At 40.3% G+C, this 24,754-nt stretch overlaps 1 protein-coding gene across 2 annotated transcripts in view; it reads right to left on the bottom strand.

Annotated features, from left to right (window-relative positions):
• EVA1C (eva-1 homolog C) overlaps positions 1-24,531 on the bottom strand; it is a 48,889-nt gene extending 24,358 nt beyond the window's left edge. The window contains exon 1 of one of the 2 annotated variants that reach the window (XM_070750327.1): positions 23,929-24,531. In XM_070750327.1, coding sequence (XP_070606428.1) covers positions 23,929-24,070 — 142 coding nt within the window. In that variant the 5' untranslated portion in view covers positions 24,071-24,531. The remainder of the gene's footprint in view (positions 1-23,928) is intronic. The other variant, XM_070750328.1, reaches the window with a different exon arrangement.
• Between the last annotated feature and the right edge of the window lie 223 nt (positions 24,532-24,754).

The following is a 24,754-nucleotide window of genomic DNA, read 5'->3' as shown; positions in this document are numbered from 1 at the left end:
AGACTGCTTCTTTTCAGGCCATACTATCTCCAGAGACAATCATAATTTACATTATTATTATTATTATTATTATTATTATTATTATTATTATTTATTGGATTTGTATGCCGCCCCTCTCCGCAGACTCGGGGCGGCTAACAACAGTAACAAAACAGTATAATCCAATACTAAAAACAGTTAAAACCCATTATATAAAAACCAATCATACATACAGACATACCATGCATAAAATTTTAAAGGCCTAGGGGGAAAGTGTATCTCAATTCCCCCGTGCCTGGCGACAAAGGTGGGTTTTAAGCAGCTTACAAAAGGCAAGGAGGGTGGTGCAATTCTAATCTCTGGGGGGAGTTGGTTCCAGAGGGCCGGGGCCGTCACAGAGAAGGCTCTTTCCCTGGGTCTCGCCAAACGACATCGTTTGGTTGACGGGCCCCGGAGAAGACCCACTTTGTGGGACCTAACTGGTCGCTGGGATTCATACATCCATCTCTTCTTTATTTTTTATTTGGATTGATATAAAGATATCAAACAGTAGCTACTTTCCTTGCCCAGAATTAGTACAGCAAGGCTTTCAGTCATTGCTATGTTCAAGGAACTCAAAATTATTTAGATTATTTAGATTTATTTCATTTATGGAATCCATTCTGATTATTTTGTTTTGGCGAGATATTAAACATCCTTGCAATACACGGGTGAAAAGTAAGAAAGGAGGTAGGAATATGCTGCTGCAAATATAGGGCTAAGAATTAAAATATCCTGCCTAGGGAGGTTGCATAAAGTGAGGCATATAGAAGTCCTCTATTCATAATTATCTAAATTAAAACTCAGATGCTTCTTTGTATTCTATCTCATCAACTTTCTGTTTTCTCCATCTTGAAGTTAAATTCCTAATATGAAGCCAATACATTCTATAGATGTTTACTTCAAGTTAAGGAGAAACAAAGGATCTTATCCTGGAATCCTCTCTTAGTTACGGCTTTTAACTATATTGAATCAGGATAAAAACAAGCCCCAACAGGAAATTATTTAAACTGAAATCTTGGATTTACACTGACTTCTGAGGTTCAAGTAACTCTTAGTACTGGCTGGTCCAGTCAGGTCCTGTTTCCTGGATCCATACCTGCAGGGGCTGAGAGAAATTTTCTGTAGATATTGCCAGAGAATTATTAGCTTCATACACACCCTCTGCAAGCTCATCTTTTGGCAAAGGAAGAGCATCCAAACAGAAATTGGGAATAGGAACAGAACAGAATAGAATAGAAGCTTCTAATAGGCTGCAAGTTTTGGTCTTTTCCACGTTGCTTTAGATCATCCTTATTCTAGTACAGAGGTCGGCAACCTTAAAAACTCAATGAGCCATTTGGACCCATTTCCCAGAGGAAAAAAACACCTGGAGTCACAAAACTTGGATGGGCGTGGCCAACTCAATGTTACATGACCAAGTCACCACCAAGTCACATGACACCGCCCCCAGCTGTGGCTATCCAGGTTTTGTGGCTCTGATTTCTTTTCTATGAGAAAAAGTTATCTCTTTCTTTCCAACCCCCCTCTCGCCACCTCTCTTTCTCCCTCTCCTATCTCTCTCCCTCCCTGTTCTGTCTGGGTCACTCCGGAAGCCAAGACCAACCCAAAAAGAGAAGCCAGACACACCGGTAAAAGGCAAAGGCAGTTTATATAATTCCAGGAATTATATACTGAAAATGTCCTTACAAACAGGAAAAACGCTGAAACTTCAAATATATACACGAAGGCAATAGTCCATGAAGCAATACCAGATTCTTGCTGCCAAGACGAAGCTGTAGATAGCAAACATACGCCTCCCACGAGTCTTCCAGACTGCTAGGCCACAAGCCAAGATAAGAGACGCCGAGAATCAAAACAGGTCACCGCAACTCCAACTGATAACACTCCACATGGCTTCAAGGGCTTGCCTGCCTTTTAAACCCTGCTGATGAGGACCACACCCCAGCCCAGCTGTTTCTCATTCAATGTTGATAATATTTCTTTAACTGCTGCTTTCTTTGCTCTGACCATCTCTGTCGCATGTCAATGACAGCTTGTGCATCATCACCTAATGATTCCAAGCTACTGGCTGGGGAGAGCCCCCCCCCCTGGGGCTCTCATGCTGTTCTTCCTCGTCCCATTCCTGACTGTCCCCTCCCCCATCCGACTGCTCAGCCCCCTCCTCTTCACTGTCCTCCTCCTCCGGGCATGGAGCCAGCAGAGACGCAGCTGGTCCCTGAGCAGCCTCAGGCTGAACCACAATACTCCCCCTCATCTTTCTTTCTGTCTGCCTGCGCAGAAGCAAAAAAACTTGCGCATGTGCATCCCCGTGTGAGATTTTGCTACCTGCACAGGTGCAGGAAGCAAAATTTCGTTCGAATGCACGCTTGCGTGCAAGAGCCGTGGAGCTGTGCGAAATTAGGCACACCAGTAGGAGCACACTAATGCCCTTGACATTGGGTTACACTACACCTATAACAATGGATAGTAATGCATTTATATAGCCTCTTTTATCTCATGAAATCAATGGCTGTAGGGTTTTTTTGAATTAAAAATACATTTTATTTGAATGCATATATAGACACAATACACAAAACAAAACAAAAACATTTTAAAATAAAATTGGACGAATGTATTGCAAATCTATATAACAGTTCTAACTGTACTCAGGGTTCATCATTTCCCCAGACCCAACTCCTCCATATTTTGTGCTGATCAATGGCAGTTTTACTGACTCAACAGAGTAAGTCACATGTAGGTTTTTCAGCGATCTAAGCCATTTGCAACTCTTGAAGCTCTTAGCAATAATACACAGAGAGAAAAACACAAATGAAAATGACAAATGTCTACATGTAACTCTGATTTCAGTTTCAGACCAATGCCAGATAACTAACTCTCTTGCCCTCTATCCTGAGTCTAGCACAAACTTGAACATGGCTCTTTCTGCTTTAACAGTCATATTAACCTTAATTGATGATTTCTTAAAGCATCATCATCATTTTTCAGACTTCTGCAGACGCCTGAAAAAAGCCAGGATGCTTTAATGAAAGCAGCAAGATTTCCCACCTCTGCCGTCAGGCATGGGGGGGGGACTGAGATATTCTTTCCCCCTAGGCCTCTACAATTTATGCATGGTATGTTTGTATGTATGTTTGGTTTTATAAATAAGGGTTTTTTAGTTGTTTTAGTATTGGATTGTTACATGCTGTTTTTATCACTGTTGTTAGCCGCCCCGAGTCCACATAGAGGGGCGGCATACAAATCCAATAAAATAAAATAATAAAACAAAACAAAACAAAACAAAACAAAACAAAACAAAACAAAACAAAACAAAACAAAACAAAACAAAACAAAACAATAAATAAAAAAGATGCTGGATATCCATGAGCTCAAAAATTATTGAATCATTATTTAAGCATGCACAGCACATGAAATAATATATGTATGGATTTTTAATAACGAACATGAGCAAGTTAGGCTTCAAGATTTTGATTACTGCATTAATAGTAATTAATACCACTAGAAAATGTTTCTAAATAACGATGCTGAATACAGTATGTAATATTTGTTTTTAACTACTGTAAGTATTTTAGACCAAAACGACATTTGCCTTCAGAAACACAGTAAGGGATTAATTAAAGGATTATATTCTGAGAACATTTTTTTTCCACAAAGCATGTGCTGAGTGACAAATAAGAAACACGCCTTTTTAAATCTCCTGATAATACCTTGGGTATCTCCACAAATGCAGTGAATAATAAATTTAAACAGTAGACCTGAATCTATTGATAGAATGGAGAGCTCTGATTTTAATTGTTTAACCAACAATGATTCCCCTTCATATAGCACATTGAAGGCCACTTTCCAAACATGGAGGTACAAGCCCAATTTCCTGAAGAGTGTTGGACAGAATTAAAGGGCAGAAATAGGTGCTTTGTGACACAAGAGGCCACAAAAGCCCCACAGACCCAATCTTTTTATATTTTTCACCACCTAAATTACACTATTGAAGCAAAAATAAAAATTGTGGTGATAACCAAGACTGTTTTTTTTCTATGTAGAAGTGCTGTTATTTTCAGTTACTCTTGCTATTCAGAATAAATTCCTGACCATAGAATTTTTTAAATTCTAAGTGGTTATCTATGGCACCAGGCTTTAAGTGGCAGATCTTGGTATTGAAAGAAAAACAACTAAACCCTTCATAAACCACAATCACAACAGTGGCAGAATGCTTCCAGGAAAGCAAGTATTACCCAGTCTTTTATTTCAGGAGCTAACATGAGTATCATCAAGCTAAGACAATTAACATAAATTTATTTATTTATTTATTCTATTTTTATGCCGCCCTTCTCCTTAGACTCAGGGCGGCTTACAACATGTTAGCAATAGCACTTTTTAACAGAGCCAGCCTATTGCCCCAACAATCTGGGTCCTCATTTTACCCACCTCGGAAGGATGGAAGGCTGAGTCAACCTTGAGCCGGTGATGAGATTTGAACCGCTGACCTTCAGATCTACAGTCTGCTTCAGTGGCCTGCAGTACAGCACTCTACCTGCTGCGCCACCCCGGCTCATCATAAATGTTAATTATATTGGCTGGAACAGTTCAATTTATATTTTGTAATAAGAACTATTGACTGAAAAATATATTTTTCATTACAGACCTATTTATTTCAGATCAAAATAGAGCGAGTACCACACAATTGATTGGCCAGGTTCCTAAAAGTCTCATCCATCAAGTTCTCACAAGAATATGTCAGATGCAACTGGAAAATGTATAACAACATCAGCAAACAACCAACAGCAAACAACCAACAGCAATCAACAAGAAGGGTGAAGTCAGAAACTTACAGAACAACAAGTAAGGTGCAAGCTATCATATTGGCAAGATTATCTCATTCCATTTAAAACTCCATAAGTGAATATCAAAGGGTACTGCTGAATTTGTTAATGTTTCTTCAGGTTTTAGGAACAATTGAATGGGTCCATCTAATCTGGATATAGACATCACAGTACTTGCAAAATAATGATGATGATAATGATGATGATGATGATGATGTTGGAAGGGACCTTGGAGGTCTTCTAGTCCAAGTACTTGCAAAATGATGATGATGATGATGATGATGATAATGATGATGATGGAAGGGACCTTGGAGGTCTTCTAGTCCAAGGGTAGGCAAAGTTGGCTCTTCTATGACTTGTGGACTTCAACTATCAGAATTCCTGAGCCAATCATGCTAACTCAGTAATTCTGGGCACTGAAGTCCACATGCCATAGAAGAGCCAACTTTGCCTACCCCTGTTCTAGTCCAACCCCCTACTTAGGCAGGAAACCTAAGACAAATGGTACATATATATGATGAATCAGGATAATTATATAATTATATATATAATTGTTTTTATTTTTTCTCCACAATATCAATGCATATACTTTAAAATACAGTATATCAATACTATACATAATTATACATTTTTATCCAATCATTCTTAAATCAATATCCTATTTTTCACCTATTTTATATTACTTTTTTAAATTATTATTATTATTTATTAGATTTGTATGCTGCCCCTCTCCGAAGATTCAGGGTGGCTAACAACAATATAAAAAGACAATGTAAACAAATCTAATATTAAAAACAATCTTAAAAACCCCAATTTAAAAAACCACTCATACATACAAGCATACCATGTATAAATTCTATAAGCCTAGGGGAAAGAGAAATTTCAATTCCCCCATGCCTGACGACAGAGGTGGGTTTTAAGGAGCTTGCGAAAGGCAAGGAGGATGGGGGCAACTCTGATATCTGGGGGGAGCTGGTTCCAGAGGGTCGGGGCCGCCACAGAGAAGGCTATTCTCCTGGGTCCCGCCAAACGACATTGCTTAGTTGACGGGACCCGGAGAAGGCCAACTCTGTGGGACCTAACCGGTCGCTGGGATTCGTGCAGCAGAAGGCGGTCCTGGAGATATTCTGGTCTGATGCCATGAAGGGCTTTATAGGTCATAACCAACACTTTGAATTGTGACTGGAAATTGATTGGCAACCAATGCAGACTGTGGAGTGTTGATGTAACATGGGCATACCTTGGGAAGCCCATGAATGCTCTCGCAGCTGCATTCTGCACGATCTGACGTTTCCGAACACTTTTCAAAGGTAGCCCCATGTAGAGAGCATTACAGTAGTCGAACCTCGAGGTGATGAGGGCATGAGTGTCTGTGAGCAATGAGTCCCGGTCCAGATAGGGCCGCAACTGGTGCACCAGGTGAACCTGGGCAAACGCCCTCCTCGCCACAGCTGAAAGGTGTTTCTCTAATGTGAGCTGTGGATCGAGGAGGACGCCCAAGTTGCGGACCCTCTCTGAGGGGGTCAATAATTCCGCCCCCCCACAGGGTTATGGATGGACAGATGGAATTGTCCTTGGGAGGCAGAACCCACAGCCACTCCGTCTTATCCGGGTTGAGTTTGAGTCTGTTGACACCCATCCAGGCCCCAACAGCCTCCAGGCACCGACACATCACTTCCACTGCTTCGTTGACTGTTCATCAGTCTGTTATTCTTCATTTCTTCATTTCTTTACATTCCCCTCCCACTATCTCCATCTCTTCCCCACTATCTTCTTACTTCTTCTCCCTCCCGTTCTTACTTCCCTCCACTCCTTCTCTTCTCCCTTCACCTTTCTACTTCCCTTTTCTCCTTCTTAACCTTTCCCTGAGTGGTTCTTATCCTGATTCATCTCATGTTTAACAGTGACAACTTGTTCCCATACATTTTAAAACTGTCAGTGTCTCTTCTAGATTTGTTATTTTAAAATCATTTATATGCATACAGTTTTTTATTTTGCGTATTTGCTATTTATCTAATGCTGCTTCCTCAAAACCTAATTTTGTCATCTGGGTCTACCACCATACATTCTCCATTTTCTTATTTTATAGTCATTCTAGTTTAATTTCTATGTATATTCATTTTCTATCCATTCATAAAACTTCACCCATACATTATAATATTCTGTGTCTTCCTTGTCTTTAATTTTCATTCACCTCTGCACAGTCCAAGATTTTCTCGATCACTTCTCCTTCAGAAGAAATTTTTGTTGCCTTCCATTTTTGTGCAAATGCAATTTTAGCTGCTGTAATTACACGAACAATTAAATATGTATCTTCCTTATTATATTTTTCCAGAAAAAGTGGTAGCCATTCTTAAGGTTTTATGGAGCAATCTTTCCTACTCTACTTGCAAAGCAGTAAATCTAAGGTTTTGACTCAAACATGGGCTTTGGATTAAAAGCATAAACTTGCTACGATGATGAAATAACAATCATAAAATATATTCTTCTATGTATCCATCCTCCTATTTACAGACCAGATTATCTCAGGGACTGCCTTCTGCTGCACGAATCCTAGTGACCAGTTAGATCCCACAGAGTGGGTCTTCTCTGGGTCCCGTCAACTAAACAATGTCGCTTGGCGGGCCACAGGGGAAGAGCCTTCTCTCTCGCGGCCCCGGCCCTCTGGAACCAACTCCACCCAGAGATTAGAATTACCCCCACTCTCCTTGCCTTTCGTATACTGCTTAAAACCCACCTCTCCCACCAGGCATGGGGGAATTGAGATACTCTTTCCCCCTAGGCCTTTACAATTTTATGCATGGTATGTCTGTATGTATGTTTGGTTTTTATAATACTGTAATGGGTTTTTAACTGTTTTTTAGTATTGGATTATTATTATATGCTGTTTTATTATTTCTGTTAGCCGCCCCAGGTCTCCAAAGAGGGGCAGCATACAAATCCAATAAATAAATAAATAAATATTCTTTTTTGTTAGATAAATGAGATTTCTTTCCTTTATTAACTTGTATCCATTAACTGCCCACATATAAGATGAACACATGGGCAGATCTGAGTAGCTTCACTAGTATGCTGCTTATTCTTTGCTAAGCCACAGTTTTTCACAGAATAATCAGAGGTCAAATTTTCTTATTACACTATAGAAATGTGGTGGAATGCAGCCCAAACTCCCAGGAGAGAAGGGATGCATTCCAGAGGAGCAAGAGACAGCAATGTTTGGTTGGGAGGAAGAGGATGAAGACAGCTGCTCCCTAGGAGTTCTCAAATAATATCTTTGTGCTGCAAGTAAATTGCTTTAATTTGCAATATTTTTCTCTAAAGATGAGGAACAATAGAAGAACTACTTAGAGGAAACTCAGTATGTCTTTCTTGGTGGAACAGGACAAGACATTAATCAACTCAACAATGCAAGAATACTTGTGTTAATCCAATAATTTTGTTCTTTTGTTAGTTTCTATCTCCCAAATTGATCTGTCTCTATGTTTGTGAGACTCTTTGTGAGTCCTCTTTCAGGGCAATATTGTATACATCTGATGAAATGATGTCCAACCCAGAAAAAAACATGATTACCATAATCTGTTATTCATTAATCACTTTCTAGGCTGGACTAATAGGAACTGAAATCTAACAACATCTGTAGGTCAATTGATTCTCCATTGCTGAAGACTTTAATTTTTGTCCCTAACAGTTCTTTCAGTATCAGATTTGCCTTTCTGTTTTTTCTCCCATTTCTTAAAAGTTCCAATATTTACTAATCATGCTGTCTCAAAACCCAGCCAGCCAAGAACAGCTACACAAAGCTAACTCTTATCTTTTTCCTTTTTTTCTGTTTCCACTGCAGATTGTAAACATTACTCAAATTTTTGCAATGTGGGTTGGCAATGCCCATTCTCACAGTGGCAAAAGAAGGAAAACATTCACAATACACAATAGCCTTTCTTTCGATTATTGGCAAGTTGACAATTCTTTGTATCTTATTAACTCTTTGTAATAAGGTGTAGATGTTCAGACTGAAAAATTTAGTTATCAGCTCCAATCAGCAAAACAGTCAACTCTCAAGCATCTCCTTTAGCATAAGACATAACACAGAGAATAAGTTTTATTTCTTGGTTCAGCCATTAGCTCAGAAAGAATAACATTCATGCAAGATACCCTGTATTATTTTTGTGTGTGTGTGTATGTGCTCCATAGCAGTTTCTATTAAGAAAGAACAATATTTGCTTGGTTTTCATGTGCAACTGACATCTGTCTTAAACATACAGAACATACATGTCAGCATACATCTTCCTTGGGACTAAGGATTGCCAGATATAATTTTCACATGTAACATCTCTGTGGATTATACTTGAAAGCTCTCAAGGTTGAGTGCCACGGAACTTTGTGTACTGCTGAACCAAAGATAACACTGTATTATGTTACTATTACAACTGAGCCAAGGACAAAACACTTTGTTCATATTGAGAACATTCAGTTAGATACAAATTTAATCTCTACATGCCGCCTTCTCTGCTTCTACCTAACTATGGTGGTACAAACATGCCCATTTCTTTCTTTCCCATCCTTTTTTTCTGCACCATTATGTTGCCCTGATCTCCTTCTTAGTGCATTAATGAGACAAACTTGAAATGTCCTTATCTTGAATCTGTAGTGTAATATTTTCCCTTATTCCAATTACATTCAAAGGATAACCTCATAGCCTTTAACATCTCTTAGGCTTGGTCACCCTTTACCTTGAAGGAAACTTTAAAGTGAATGCAGTCACTTGAAATAAAGGAAAATAGATACAAGGTAGAAATCACTAATAGGGACTGCAAATTATGTGCCAATATGAGTACCGTATTTTTCAGTGTATAAGACGCACCTTTTTACTTCCCAAAAGAGGGTAAAAAACCAGGTGCGTCTTATACTTCCAATGTAGCCCCCCCCCCACACCCCAGCCCCCACCCTTTGGAGGTTTTCAGGCTGCAGCGCAGCAATCCCCACTCTGATTCCAAAATTGGAGCATGCAGAGACCAAAAAAGAACATTGCATATCAGGCGGCGGTCAGTTCCGGCCGGCGCTGCTGCCCAAAAACTCTTTCCTCCATTCCCAAAATAGGGTGTGCAAGCAGAGCTGCCCGCCACCCAAAATGTGATGCCCTTCTTTGGTCTCTGCACAACTGACAGTTTGGGGTTTGAGATTCCCGCATAGCTTTTAAAGATGTCAGCATTTTCAAAAGAACCGCGATCTCGTGCTCTGCAACTTCTCTTTCCACACAGTTGGGTGCTCTGTTTTTGGAACTGGGGAGTTTAAAGTGAAGTTTAATTCTTTTAAATGGGGAGATCTGTGCTGCTTGTTATCAGAATTTTTTTTTCTTGTTTTGCTCCTCCAAAATTAAGGTGTGTCTTACACACTGCAAAACACAGTAGTTTCATGGGAGGGAGGTCAAACTAGACAAGATATCAGGGGTGGCATCATGATCAAAAGTCCTCGGCACTTTATATGTGTAAATGTTTTTTGTTCATGTATAAACAGAATGGGGAATCGGTCAGAATGTTGTAAGTGTCATCTTGATCGATTTTCTGCCCTCCCTGATGCCTCCACAAATACCATTGGCTATTATAATTTTCTTAAATCAGTAGTGAGGAAAAGTCCTTACAGTAAATAGACTGGAAACAATTAAGTTACATGTCATATTGATTTCAATGAGTCTTCTTTAAGAAAGACCAAGTTTGGATTTAGCCTAATTGCTTAGTAAACTATCATAACTTGGAGATTAGCTGTACACAAATATGACAGATGCTTTATATAATTATATAATAATCATGATCATATGAGTGTTTGATATACCATATTGAAAATAAAGTCTACAGATTTAAATGGAGCCCACTTCAGAGCTATAACAATAAAATTACAAATTAGTGATTCTAAACTTCACTGCACATTGAAAATAAAGTCAATTATAATTTTCAGAACCTACTTCAAAATACTTAATGTGCCCAATTAAGTCAGCAATATTGATTTCAATAAAATCTACCTTTCAGTTAAAATGCTAAGGACTGCAGCTTTGGAAAATAAAAGATCTGATACCATTATTACATCAACTCTTACATTGAGAAGCATAAAATCTGACAGTTAAAATCCATTACAATTGGAAGCATATTGTGTTGTTTTATAAACCTTCAACAATGATGATGCAACCAAATCTATTTCTAGACTTCTGGAAAAAATGGGATGTCTTCTGTCTAACAACTTAAATAAATATATTTTATTCACAGGAAGTAAGGAAATTACTGCAGTACTTCAGACTAATGACGCTGATTATTGGCATGTGTGAGTAGACAAAAACTACAACCCTGAGTCTCTTTAATATAAAAACCACATTTTCAAAATCAGGGACCCTGGAAAGTAGATCACTAAATAATCTTAATATCAAAGCTGAAGACTCATGCAGATGAGAAAGGGCTTAACCAGGAATATTTTTTTAACTTTAAATGCCTCATTAATCATCTCATTATTGGATGCAGAAATTCTTGGTATTTTGGATCTTGTGTTGCCTTTTCTTTTCTTTTCTTTTTTCTTTTTACTTCTTGGCAAGGTTCATTGTAACACTTCAGCAGTTGCTGCCAAATAAAATATGAAGTTTTACTTTACTGGAAAAAAGTTTATATGAAACACAGAGCGAATTATTAATCAAATGTAACTCCCAACTTTCCCTATAATAAACTTTTTGTTTATACAAGGAAGAAGAATCTGTCTCTCTTAAAGGATTTGTTTTCACACACTCAGAAAGAAATCTATTCTGTAGCTACTAATAAGGAAGAGAAAGTTGGATCCAGATCAACAACTTTAGATGCCTGGTATTTAGAATATTGTGACAACCTGTAGTTCTTTAAAACTGCAAGTCTTTATATTCACACAAACTTGAATGAGCAGGAAACCACAACTCTAAAATTTCCTGTCCCCATTGGCAATCCTTATTTTGTCTTTGTTTCCAGTAATTATGGTCACTAACCCTTGTAAATAATGACAAATTGATACGATTTTATACATGTCGACAAATAGCTACAAATTAAAACCTGGATCATATTCTATTCTTATTAAAATAATACATTTTTAAGCAAATCAAAGAAAAAGTAATTAAACAAATTATTCAAAACTATTTAAACTGTATAATGAAATACAGAAGCAATGATGTAAAGAATACTATCATTGGAGATCATAGCAGGAAATAATTTCTCAATTACCTCCTCTGTGGCTGCTCTCAGTCAGTGTTAATAGTAGGTGAGAGATCCAGCCCTCGCCCACTGCTTTGCTTTACTCTCTTTGCTCCTATTCCTATATGAAGCCGTTGGGTAAGATCATCCGTCACCATGGACTGAGATATCATCAATATGCTGATGATACTCAGCTATATGTCTCAGTCCGTGGTGAGTTAAGCGATTCCATGACCTCCCTCTCACAGTGCCTGGAGACCGTTAGGAGCTGAATGGGGAGCAGTGGGTTGAAATTGAACCCTGGCAAGACCAAGTGGCTTTGGGATTGGGATTCTTTGGCCCATGGAGAATTGCCACCTTTGGTCTTGGATGGTGTGGCACTGACCCAAACAGACCCTGTGCATAATCTGGGTTTCTCCCGGACTCACAACTTCTGCTGAAAGAGCGGGTGGCAGTTGTGGCCAGGAGGACCTTTGTAACTGCGAGTTGTGAGACAGTTATGCCCTTTCCTGGACCAACAATTTATTTATTTATTTATTATTTGGTCACTCGTGCCCTAGTCACCTCCTGTCTTGACTATTGCAACACGCTCTATATGGGACTGCCCCTGAAGAGCATCCAGAAGCTTCAGTGTGCAATGGGCCACATGGTTTTATGCAGACCTCAACGTGCATGTTTCATCTCTCCTGTGGGAACTGCATTGCTTGCCAATTTGTTTCCAGGTGGCAATTCAATATGCTGGTTGTTATCTTTAAAGCTCTTCATGACTTGGATTGGTTTATCTGAGGGATCATTTCTTGCTGGTCACATCTACCTGACCCATTAGAGTTGTCAGCCAAGGAATGTTGTGGAGCCCATAACCTAGGTAGATACATCTGGAGGGACCCAAAAGAAGGGCCTTCTTTGTGGTAGCCCCCCCCCCTTTCTGGAACATTATTCCCCCTGACATTAGATTAGCCCCCACTCTCTTTTGGAAGATGCTGAAGACATGGTTCTGTCAATGGTCTTGGAAATCCAGAGCAGGATGGAGCCCATTAAATGGTTTGTATGAATGTGTGTTGTCGACAAAGGGGTGGGGAATTATTATTTTACTAATTTATTATTTTATTATTATCATTTTCTTTATGTGGTTTTTTTAACCCGTGTAAGCTGCCTTGAATTGCCAGTGTAAGTAGGCAGCAATATTTATTTTCTAAAATAAAATAAAATAATTAATAATAGCTAATTATTAATTAATGGCCCAGATTGTTGGGGGCAATATGCTGACTTTGTAAACCACCTAGAGAGGACTATAATGCACTATGAAGTGGTATATGTATTACTCGTATAAATCCATGTGCTATTGCTATGGCTAATTGTGATTGCTACATATTGTCACTCAAACAAAGATCTCAACACATCTGGCAAAGTGAAAAAACATGAAAAAATAATTACAGATAATCCATCAGTTCTACTCACTCTAGCTTCCATGGGAGACTTTATTTATTTGATAAATAAATATTTACTAAATAAATAATAATAGTTGCTATCTTACCTAAGGCACCACTGAGTAGTATACAACAATAATTTAAAAAATAAAATATAAAACCAGCAAATATAAATATTAAAAAAACCCATCATAATAAGTATCCCAAAAACAAAAATACAAACCACAGTTGGAGGAGAAATATAAAAGCTCATTAAAAGTTTACAGTTTGGATTGGACTTGTTTCTGCTAACTTTAGCTGCTTTCCCAATGGTTGCTCAGCATCTATACATGCTACATGTAACATCAATACCATTCAAGTTGTGCATGACCTTATGAGCACCCCAACAAAACTATAATTCTTTTTCTGAGAGCTCTGAAAATCAATAGACAGCCTTCTCCAACTATTTATCATGGGAAATAATGTTAGCTATTATTTTGCTTGTGGCACAGCTGTATAGGATGATGTATGTATGTATGTATGTATGTATGTATGTATGTATGTATGTATGTAATTAATTAATTAATTAATTAATTAATTAATTTGTATGCCGCCCCTCTCCTTAGACTCGGGGCGGCTCACAACAGTCATAGAAAAAACAATGTACAATACACATCTAATAATTAAAACTAAAAACCCATAATTTAAGAAAACATACACACAACATACGATACATAAACAGTATAGGCCTGGGGAAGTTATCTCAGTTCCCCCATGCCTGACGGCAGAGGTGGGTTTTAAGGAGCTTATGAAAGGCCAGGAGTGTTGCAGTATGGCATAAATGTTAGAATAGAATATATATATCTGGACCTCTAGCATAAAAATACTCTGCTACCCTGATTCTATTATAAGCCAGGATAGGACGGCACTAACAGCTTAGTCAGTATCACTGGTGTATTACAACAGGGAAACAAAAGGGCTCAATAAACATCTCACTGATAAACAAATTTACATCACTCCAGACAGGGGGAGATTTACATTGCCTGAAGCATACACAGGAGGAGAGGGTGATTAAGGAGATTAGTTGTGATAAGGCAGAAGGCTTCAGAGAAATTAGGTGTGAGAAACATCTGCTCTGAGGAAGTGTTTCTAGGAAATTGTTTTGTGATATCTGTGGGAAAAGGAAGAACTCAAATATATGTTTGAAGTTATGTTATTCGATGTTTGTGTATCACTTGACATGTACGTGTAATTATCCCCATTTCCTTATGCTCCCAAATAAAGGGAAGTGCACAAATCTATGCTGTGTCACTTCACCCAGAGAGAGAATGTGTCCAAGTCTTCTTTCTAGGATTCGCGTTCGTGAGTGATCCCACACGGCTGGGTTGCACTTAGCCCCTTTGAAGACATTGTCTTCATCAGGGACTTTGACAGCATTCACACAGGAGGGTGGGGGCAGTTCTAATCTCAGGGGGGAGCTGGTTCCAGAGGATTGGGGCTGCCACAGAGAAGGCTCTTCCCCTGGGCCCCGCCAAATGACATTGTTTAGTCGACAGGACCCGGAGAAGGCCAACTCTGTGGGACCTAATCGGTCGCTGGGATTCGTGCGGCAGAAGGCTATCCCAGAGATATTCTGGTCCGCTGCCATGAAGAGCTTGATACTCTATATCAGTGATGGCGAACCTATGGCACAGGTGCCACAGGTGGCACATGAAGCTATATCTGCTGGCACATGAGCCGTTGCCTTAGCTCAGCTCCAACATGCATGTGTGTGCCATCCAGCTGATTTTTGGCTCGCACAGAGGCTCTGGGAGGGCGTTTTCAACCAGAGAGCCTCCAGGGGGGATGGGGGAGGGCACTTTTACCCTCCTTCTGCTCCAGGGAAGCCTTTGGAACCTGGGGAGGATGAAACACAAGCCTATTGGGCCCATGGGAAATTGGAAAATAGGCCATTTACGGCCTCCAGAGGGCCTCTGGTGGTGTGGAAAGCTATTTTTGCCTCCCCAGGCATTGAATTATGGGTGTAGGCACATATTATTGGTTTTGCACATAAGGTTACATAAAAAAAACATAAAACAGTGCACAGTGCATGTGCCCATCACCCGACTGACAATAACCATCATCACCACCACCAATTGCGGGGGGGTCAAATATTTACTAGTATGTATGTGTGTGTGTGTGTGTGTGTGTGTGTATGTAGATTGTTCTGAGTTCGGGTTTTGCCCTGTGTAATATTTTGCATGTCTATGCGACGTTTCGGTGAAATCACATTCACCATCATCAGGCTGAAGTTCCAAGCTTCGTGCTGTTGTAAAATGGAATGTATATATAATGAAATATATATATTTCCTTAGCTCTACTTTGCATTTGTTATTATTGAAAGAGTGATTGGAGTTTATTTTTCACTTTTTAGTCACAGATTCTACTCAGCATATAACCTTTCACCTTATTCCATCGTACCATCAGCTTCTCCAGTTTATTTTCATCAAAGTTGTTTAATCTTATTTCCATGATTTCAAAATGAATGTGATCCACCATGTACCAGTACCACTTCTGTAGTGTCCATTTTATAGACTCTTTCCAACCCAATACCACTACTGCTTCAGCACTTTCCAGTGCTGCAGTTTTTATTTCTTTAAAATCTCTTAGTTCTCTTTGTTTAATTAATATCGTTTCTCTTCAGATCGTATAAATCTTTCGCCTTTTACTGTCCTATATGATCTTGAAGTCTTTTATTCGTGATGGATTCTCAGCATGTAGCATTGTGACTTGCAAGTGATTCTTGACTTGCAAAGGATGCTGTGGAGCATTGATCAATGTTATTTATTTCTTGAACTATTGCTACATTATTAGCCAAATTACTCCTTGAGCATAAGATCACGATTAAGTTATATTAGTGTTACAATAGCTTCATTACGGGGCTACTAAAAGCATTGGAACTTTAGGACAATCCTTTTGAAAAGTTACATCCAGCTAGAAACTGTGCCATGCAACCACATTCATAGTTGCAGTTTAAACCTAAGTCCCATTTGGAACCTGTGAAACTAAAGTAACCTGGCACTGTTTCTGAATAGTTATTTCTGAAACATCTAATTGAAGTGCCAGAGAAATAATCTTGCAGTGTTTGCCAACACAGAAATTAAATTTTATGACCACATGCTGCAATAATGATTTTCTATTCTCTACCCCGGAATGACTTGTATGGAAAATCAAATTAGTTCTAAATTCTGTTTAGTGTTAAAGTAAGGGCTGTCATTTAGTGCCATGTTATAAACAGATGTTTGGCTAGATTGAGGGGTTATATACTAATATGGAAAAGCATTCAATTATTTGCAAGAGTTCAAAAGCTGTTTATGCTTCAAGGTACCCCTGGAAAAAAAATCAGCTGTATTGGAAGAAAGGATAAGGAATGCTAATACTCCTTCAGGGGAAGAAAGCCAGAATACATTGTCTAAAGCTTTATTTAAGGCAGGGCTCTACAAACTCGGCCATTTTAAGACTTGTAGACTTCAACTCCCAGAATTCCTCAGCCAGAAAAGCTAGCTGGGGAATTCTGGGAGTTGAAATCCATAAGTCTTAAAGTGACTGAGTTTGGAGACCCATGATTTAAGGCATAGTATAAACCTGGATCAAAATTCTGTCCTTTGACAGCCATCCTGTTGGCTGTCAACTCTACTGTTGTGGTTCAGCCTGAGGCTGCTCAGGGACCGGCTGTGTCTCTGCTGGCTCCATGCCCAGAGGAGGATGACAGCGAAGAGAAGGGGGCTGAACAGTCGGACGGGGGAGAGGAAAATCAGGAATGGGATGAAGGAGAACAGCATGAGAGCCCCGGGGGGGGGGGCTCTCCCCAGCCAGTAGTTTGGAGTCATTAGGTGATGATGCTCAAGCCGTCATTGACATGCGACAGAGACGGTCAGATCAAAGAAAGGAGCAATTAAAGAAGTATTATCAGCACTGAATTAGGAACAGCTGGGTTTGGGTGTGATCCTCCTTAGCAGGGTTTAAAAGGCAGGCAAGCCCTTGAAGCCATGTGGAGTGTTATCAATTGGAGTTGCGTTATCCTGTCTTGTTTCTCAGCGTCTCTGTTCCTGGCTTGTGGCCCAGCAGCTTTGGAAGACCCGTGGGAGATGTAGGTCTGCTATCTACAGCCTCGGCTTGGCAGCAAGAATTCTGTATTGCTGCATGGACTTTTGCCTTCGTGGATATATCTGAAGATACAGCATTTTCCTGTTTGTAAGGACATTTTCTGTTACCTGTGTTTTTCTTGAATTTTATAAAACTGCCTTTGCCTTTTACCAGTGTGTCTGGCTTCTCTTTTTGGGTTGCTATTGGCTTCTGGAGTGACCCGGACAGAACATCTACTAGCAAATTTTTGGAAATGGAAAATATGACTGTATGACTGTTTTTTTCAAATCTGGCAACTTTAAGATGTATAGACTTCAACTCCCAGAATTCTCCAACCAGCATGCTGTCTGGAGAAGCTTTGCTATCAATGCCCCCCTTCTCCCCAAACTGTAGTGAAGTGCAAACTCTCCAAAAGTTTAATAGCAAATATCAAAATAGCCCAATAAAGTACCAACAGATCCTTACCAGGCTAAGCCTTGGATCATCACATGCTATTTGTATAATATTCAGACATTAATTAATGATGACAGTCACTCAGTCAAACAAACCCATCCAGATCAAATAAACCTGAAGTCTAGAGCACAGAAAATCCAAATACTTCAGAAAATATTAGGAATCAGATGTTCACTATCTTGCAGGAATTGTACGAATATTCGTGTCTTATTTGGCATCCATAGCAGAAGTAGGTTTCTACCTTCTTTAAAGCCGTTAGTGTTGTGGTTAGCTCTGGCCCAGCTCCTGCCCCAAGGACTGTGGATGTGGGGGAGACATCCACATGCTGCAGGCCTGTTTTGCCCCTGGTGGAATCTGCTGATGAAGGCTCCTCTGACCAAGAAGACATGAGTGACAGGGAGGAGGAGAGTGTGGCAGACAGCTCAGAAGGAGATCAATTATCTAGCTCCTCCTTGGATTCAGAACAAGAGTTAATGATACAGCCACGCATGCGGAGATTGATGCATAGGCAACAACTGAGAGATTATTATCAAAGAAAATGAGGCCACCTGTGGTTGGGTGGGGCTGTGGTCATTAGTGAGGCTGCTATAAAGAGCAGCCTGTGGGTTTGGCCATTGTGGAGGATTATCTGATCCTTGTGTTTCGTGACTGCTTTACTGACTTTGACTTTTTGTGCGTGCTGATTTTTCCCCATTTTGAAACTAAACCAGAGCAAAGTGTGTTTCACTTTGTGAAAGAAGAAGGACTGTGAATTGCCTCACAGCTGCAAGCTAAGTATCACAGAACTGATAAGGGACTTGTATAAATTACCAGTTTGTTTGGAGAGGGGTGCTCTTTGTTATACCAAAAGAGGGCTTAGTTTAAGTGAATTTTCATTATAAAGAACATTGTTTTGAATTTTCAAACGTGTGTGTGTCTGAAATTTGTACCTGTGAATTTTTGGGAGGATTCTACCAGAGAGCCCGACAGAACAGTTAGTAACTCGGCGATGATGTCATGGAGTCAGTTCTGTCAGTGTCTCCATGGGCATCGCAATCTTGGATTTTGCTTCTGCATATATAGAAAAGCTATTTTTTGATTGCTGAGGATGTGGTGTGACCTTGATTGAACCGGCAGCAAAAGGATCCAGAACCCACCCCTGGTCCATAGCATCCAGCTGCAAGAAACAGTCCTCTGGTTCTACTCCATAAACCAGATCATCTAATACTAGTATTTAAACTGATGTAAACTAAAAACTTTATACAGGCAGTCCTAGATTTACAGCTGGTTGATTACCAACGGTTCAAAGTCACAACCTACCTGAAAAGGGCAATTACCACCCAGATCGAAAATTCTGAGGTTTGGGTGCTTAGCAACATAGCTGGACATACATAGCAATTTGCAGCATCCCAGGGTCATATGATCGCACTGGTTTTGCTGAAAACTGGTATTTTTGTATTTTGGCAGAGCCACAGCAAATAATGGATTCATATAATGGTTATAGCATTTGCATAGCAACTGCTGTAAAAAACCTCTTAAAATTGGATTCATTATAATCTTTTTTCATATCTATTACAACTTATGATTATAACAGGCAGGCACCATTACTTCCATAACTCGAGGACTATTTGCATTTAAGAACTGGGTTCATTTCATTGGGTTAAATATATATAGAGCCGGGGTGGCGCAGCAGGTAGAGTGCTGTACTGCAGGCCACTGGAGCTGACTGTAGATCTGAAGGTCAGCGGTTCAAATCTCATCACCGGCTCAAGGTTGACTCAGCCTTCCATCCTTCCAAGGTGGGTAAAATGAGGACCCGGATTGTGGGGGCAATATGCCGGCTCTGTTAAAAAGTGCTATTGCTAACATGTTGTAAGCCGCCCTGAGTCTAAGGAGAAGGGCGGCATAAAAATCGAATAAATAAAATAAATAAATATATAGCCCTTGGCTTGTAGCTGTTCACATATTACTATTGTCCTGCAGGAGACTGAAGAACTAGATTGTACATACATACATTTAAAAATTTAAACACTCAGCTTAAAAACTACATAAAATGGACCGAATAGAATTTGGTTTCATCCCTCCCCACTAACCAATTGCTAATTTTAGAATAGTTAAACTCAGTGAAGGGCTACCAAAATTTTTACTACCACACTGTGGGCGTGGCTTATGCAGGACGCCCTGCATTTTCTTTCAATATCTGTCAATGCAAATTGGGTGCTCTGGGTGGAGCTCCATTTTTGCTACCCCACTGCTTCCCCCTCCATCCGGTCAGTAGCCCACCCCTGGTTAAACTCTACATGCATTCAAGATGAGCTTTTAAGATGCACAATATTTCATGTTGGGTTGCAGTCTCATGGTCAAGAGACAACTTCCTGCTCTGTTCCTTAAGTCCCTTCACACATAGAAACATAGAAGACTGATGGCAGAAAAAGACCTCATGGTCCATCTAGTCTGTCCTTATACTATTTCCCGTATTTTATCTTACAATGGATGGATGTTTATCCCAGGCATGTTTAAATTCAGTTACTGTGGATTTACCAACCACGTCTGCTGGAAGTTTGTTCCAAGGATCTACTACTCTTTCAGTGAAATAATATTTTCTCACGTTGCTTTTGATCTTTCCCCCAAATAACTTCAGAGTGTGTCCCCTTGTTCTTGTGTTCACTTTCCCATTAAAAAAACTTCCCTCCTGAACCTTATTTAACCCTTTAACATATTTAAATGTTTCGATCATGTCCCCCCTTTTCCTTCTGTCCTCCAGACTATACAGATTGAGTTCATTAAGTCTTTCCTGATACGTTTTATGCTTAAGACCTTCCACCATTCTTGTAGCCCGTCTTTGGACCCGTTCAATTTTGTCAATATCTTTTTGTAGGTGAGGTCTCCAGAACTGAATACAGTATTCCAAATGTGGTCTCACCAGCGCTCTATATATGGGGATCACAATCTCCCTCTTCCTGCTTGTTATACCTCTAGCTATGCAGCCAAGCATCCTACTTGCTTTTCCTACTGCCTGACCACACTGCTCACCCATTTTGAGACTGTCAGAAATCACTACCCCTAAATCCTTCTCTTCTGAAGTTTTTGCTAACACAGAACTGCCAATGCAATACTCAGATTGAGGATTCCTTTTCCCCAAGTGCATTATTATACATTTGGAAACATTAAACTGCAGTTTCCATTGCTTTGACCATTTATCTAGTAAAATGGATGTATGTCTTTTGCTTGTGTGAAGTACCATGTTCTACTCTTGTATCTTACAGGGAATAAGAAACATATTATTAACTAATAACATGCAAGCAATCCTTCCTTAGGTTTTTTAAAATCATTATTTCACGCATAATTTTAAAAAGTAACAATTGCAGGGGGTTTAGTTAAATTAAGCACCAATTTTTTTACAGTTCCTTTCATGCTTTATTAGTTGTGCTTGTGCAATACGGGAATTTCTAGCAAACGTTCTGTGCCCTTTTAAGTACCTAAACTATATGACTTTCCGGTTCCAAAAACAATGGCTATTGAATGATTAAACATGCAGCACTTTTTCCATTCAATTATATCACTTGCATGTGTGGGTGAGGAAATATGTGAATTCTTGTTGACTCATGTTTGTTTTATGTAGTCATAGCACATAGATTTTCTTTCTTGTATACTTAATGTACTCAAGTTTTGTCCAGAATCCCTGAGCATCTATCAACGTGTCTCAGCAATGATAGCTTCCTAATTATTTTCTGAGTGTGTTTGGGGATTTTGACTTATTCTGTCAGTATGTATTTTGGTCATATTTGCGGACTGACTACTTTAGTGTAGCTATTTATCAAACATTTTCTTACCAACCTGTAGCACACAATTAAATATCATTCAAACATACTATTTAGTAATCATCTTGGTACAATAACTATATCATACATTTCAAATGTTTATGCTAAACGATTTATTATTTTAATGGTTAAACCTTTATAGGCAATCAGCTGCCTGTCAGATTTTTGAATTGCAGCTCTCAAAATCTCTGAACATTGACAGAGTTCCCTGAAATTTATAATTGTTCTTTTAAAAAGCCTATTGGCTTTTTTATTTTAAACTAATGTATTTTTCTATTTTTAAAAAATGAAACCTCTAATGTTACTTAGATTCTTACCACCTATGAACAGATATTGAAATATTTTTCTTTGGAAAATATTACAGAATTATTGTTTTACCCTTTTAGAAAGCCTTTTAGTTATCTAGATTGTGATGTATAAAAGAATGGAGAATGAATTACATATGCACATATTTTTTCTAGAATACTTAAAAATGAATGTTATCTTTTCTAAACATACCTTCTAGATGGAGTTTTCCTTCCTCTCCACCCATATCCCCAGCACGAGTAAACTTCACAACAAGGACAGGCATCTAACAATCTCTGCATTATTCATATGCATTGTACTTATACATACAGTATTTCTGACCAGATTCCCCTGCTCCTGTCCCCTGCTTGTTTGAAAGCATTCAGGACTTGTACAGTATGTCCTGACTGAACAGAGCTGATAATAATTATTCAACTGTCTCTACTGGAGGGTCTGGATAATATCAGAATGGATAAGGACTCCGATATTAAAATTAACTAGAAAGAAATATCAAAGGTACATTCATGGCATATCAGTTTTGTAATATAGTGGGCTCATATCTGTCTGTCTGTCTGCCTGCCTGCCTGTCTGCCAGCCTGCCGGACTACCTACCTACCTACCTACCTATCATATCTATCTATCTATCTATCTATCTATCTATCTATCTATCTATCTATCTATCTATCTATCTATCTATCTATAGCCTCGGTGGTGCAGTGGTTAGAGTACAGTGCTGCAAGCTACAGTACTTTACTTATTTTATTTATATATTTGTCAAACAATTATAGGATGGTAATTTGTAGAAATGAAACATTAGCAAAGTAATGATAAAAAATAATGATAGAAGACAGTAGAACAGTAGCACAGCGATGATAAGCACAATGGTGCACTTCTGCACGCCCCTTCTGCTGATCACCGACTGCCAGCCGTTTGGCAGAACGAACCTCAGTAGGCTCAAGGTTGACTCATCCCTCCATCCTTCCAAGGTCAATAAAATGGGGACCCAGATTGTTGGGGGCAATTATGCTTACTCCCTGTAAACCACTTAGAGAGGGCTGGAAAGCACTGTGAAGCGGTATATAAGTCTGAATGCTATTGCTATGCTATTACTCTGTGTAAGCCGCTTAGAGAGGGCTGAAAAGCCCTGTGAAGCGGTATATAAGTCTAAATGCTATTGCTATGCTATTACTCCCTATAAACCGCTTAGAGAGGGCTGGAAAACACTGGGAAGCGGTATATAAGTCTAAATTTATTTATTAGATTTGTATGCCGCCCCTCTCCGTAGACTCGGGGCGGCTAAATGCTATTGCTATGCTATTACTCTGTGTAAGCCTCTTAAAAAGGGCTGTAAAGCACTGTGAAGCAGCATATAAGTCTAAATGCTATTGCTATGCTATAGCAATAGCAATATCCCTATAAACTGCTTAGAGAGGAATTGGAAAGCACTGTGAAGCGGTATATAAGTCTAAATGCTTGCTATCTATCGCCCAACTCCCAGAGGACCCTGGAGGGCTGGGTACCGATCAGCAAGTACTCATCTGGTTATGTCAGCGAAGGCTGCTGCCGACCCTTGAAAAGTTCCAGGGTGAGTAGGAACTTGACAGGTAAAGCTTTCTTTCCTGATCTCGTCCTTATTGGACTTCAGAAACAGAGATAGCAGACTGCGCAATCGCCAAAAGCGCTCAAACATCCCCTTCTAAAGCAACAGGGTCCCTAGACGTCCCTCGCCGGCGCCCATCGTTTCCCCGCCGCCTTGCCTTGAGGGGAGCTGACAGGGAATGAGGGGAGGTGACGGCGGCGGCCAAGGGTCGCGTCCTTTTACCTGAGAAGTCAGCCAGCGCGGCGCTCTCTTTGGTCCAAAGCAGGAGCAGGCAGAAGAGGCGAGGGAGGAGGAGCAGCGGCGGCCCCCGGGGCGCTACCTGGTGTCGCCGGCTCGCGCCCTGCCCGGCCCCCAGTTCCCTCATGGTGCGGCGCCGACCCAGGCAGCCCAATCGGGTCACATGACGGCTCCCAGCCGAGAGAGTCCCCGTCCTTCCCTGGACCGGAGTGGCCGAGGGGGACCAACTCCGCCGGGAGGGAGAGGGAGGCGAAGGGAAGAGGGGGGCGGGAACCGGCGTCCGACAGCCAAAGCGGGCGCGGAGACTTCGCCCAGCTTCCAAGCACTTTTCCCCCTGAGAGGAAATCCCGGTTGGGAATGGAAAGCGAAGGGCGCGGCGCGTTGGCGGAGAGCGGCGGGGAAGCCAGGAAAACCCTCCCCAAAAGCCGGCTGGACGGCGGTTGTGGAGGAGCCGGCGCAGCCTTAAACGGCCGGCTCGGTGTGGATTGCCGCGCAGTGACTCTCCGGCTTTTGCGCCCCGTTAAGTTCCCTTGACCCTTTCCTGGCCGGTTCCTTCGAGGTGGCTTTTCTTGTCACCTTGACTTCTCTGTGGGTAGTACGCGAAAACAACAACTACTACTACAACTAGTTCTTCTTCTTCTTCTTCTTCCCCTTCTTCCTCCTCCTCTTCTTCTTTCCCCTTCTTTTCTCCTCCTCCTCCTCCCTTTCTTCTTCCCCTCCTCTTTCTTCTCTTCTTTCTCCTCCTTCTTTTTCTCCTCCTCCTCCCTTTCCTCCCCCTCTCCCTCCTCCTTCTTCTTCCTTCTCCTCTTCC

Source organism: Erythrolamprus reginae, chromosome 4 (genome assembly GCF_031021105.1).
Source record: "Erythrolamprus reginae isolate rEryReg1 chromosome 4, rEryReg1.hap1, whole genome shotgun sequence".
NCBI lineage: Eukaryota > Metazoa > Chordata > Lepidosauria > Squamata > Dipsadidae > Erythrolamprus > Erythrolamprus reginae.
This window is presented reverse-complemented; position numbering and strand designations above follow the sequence as displayed.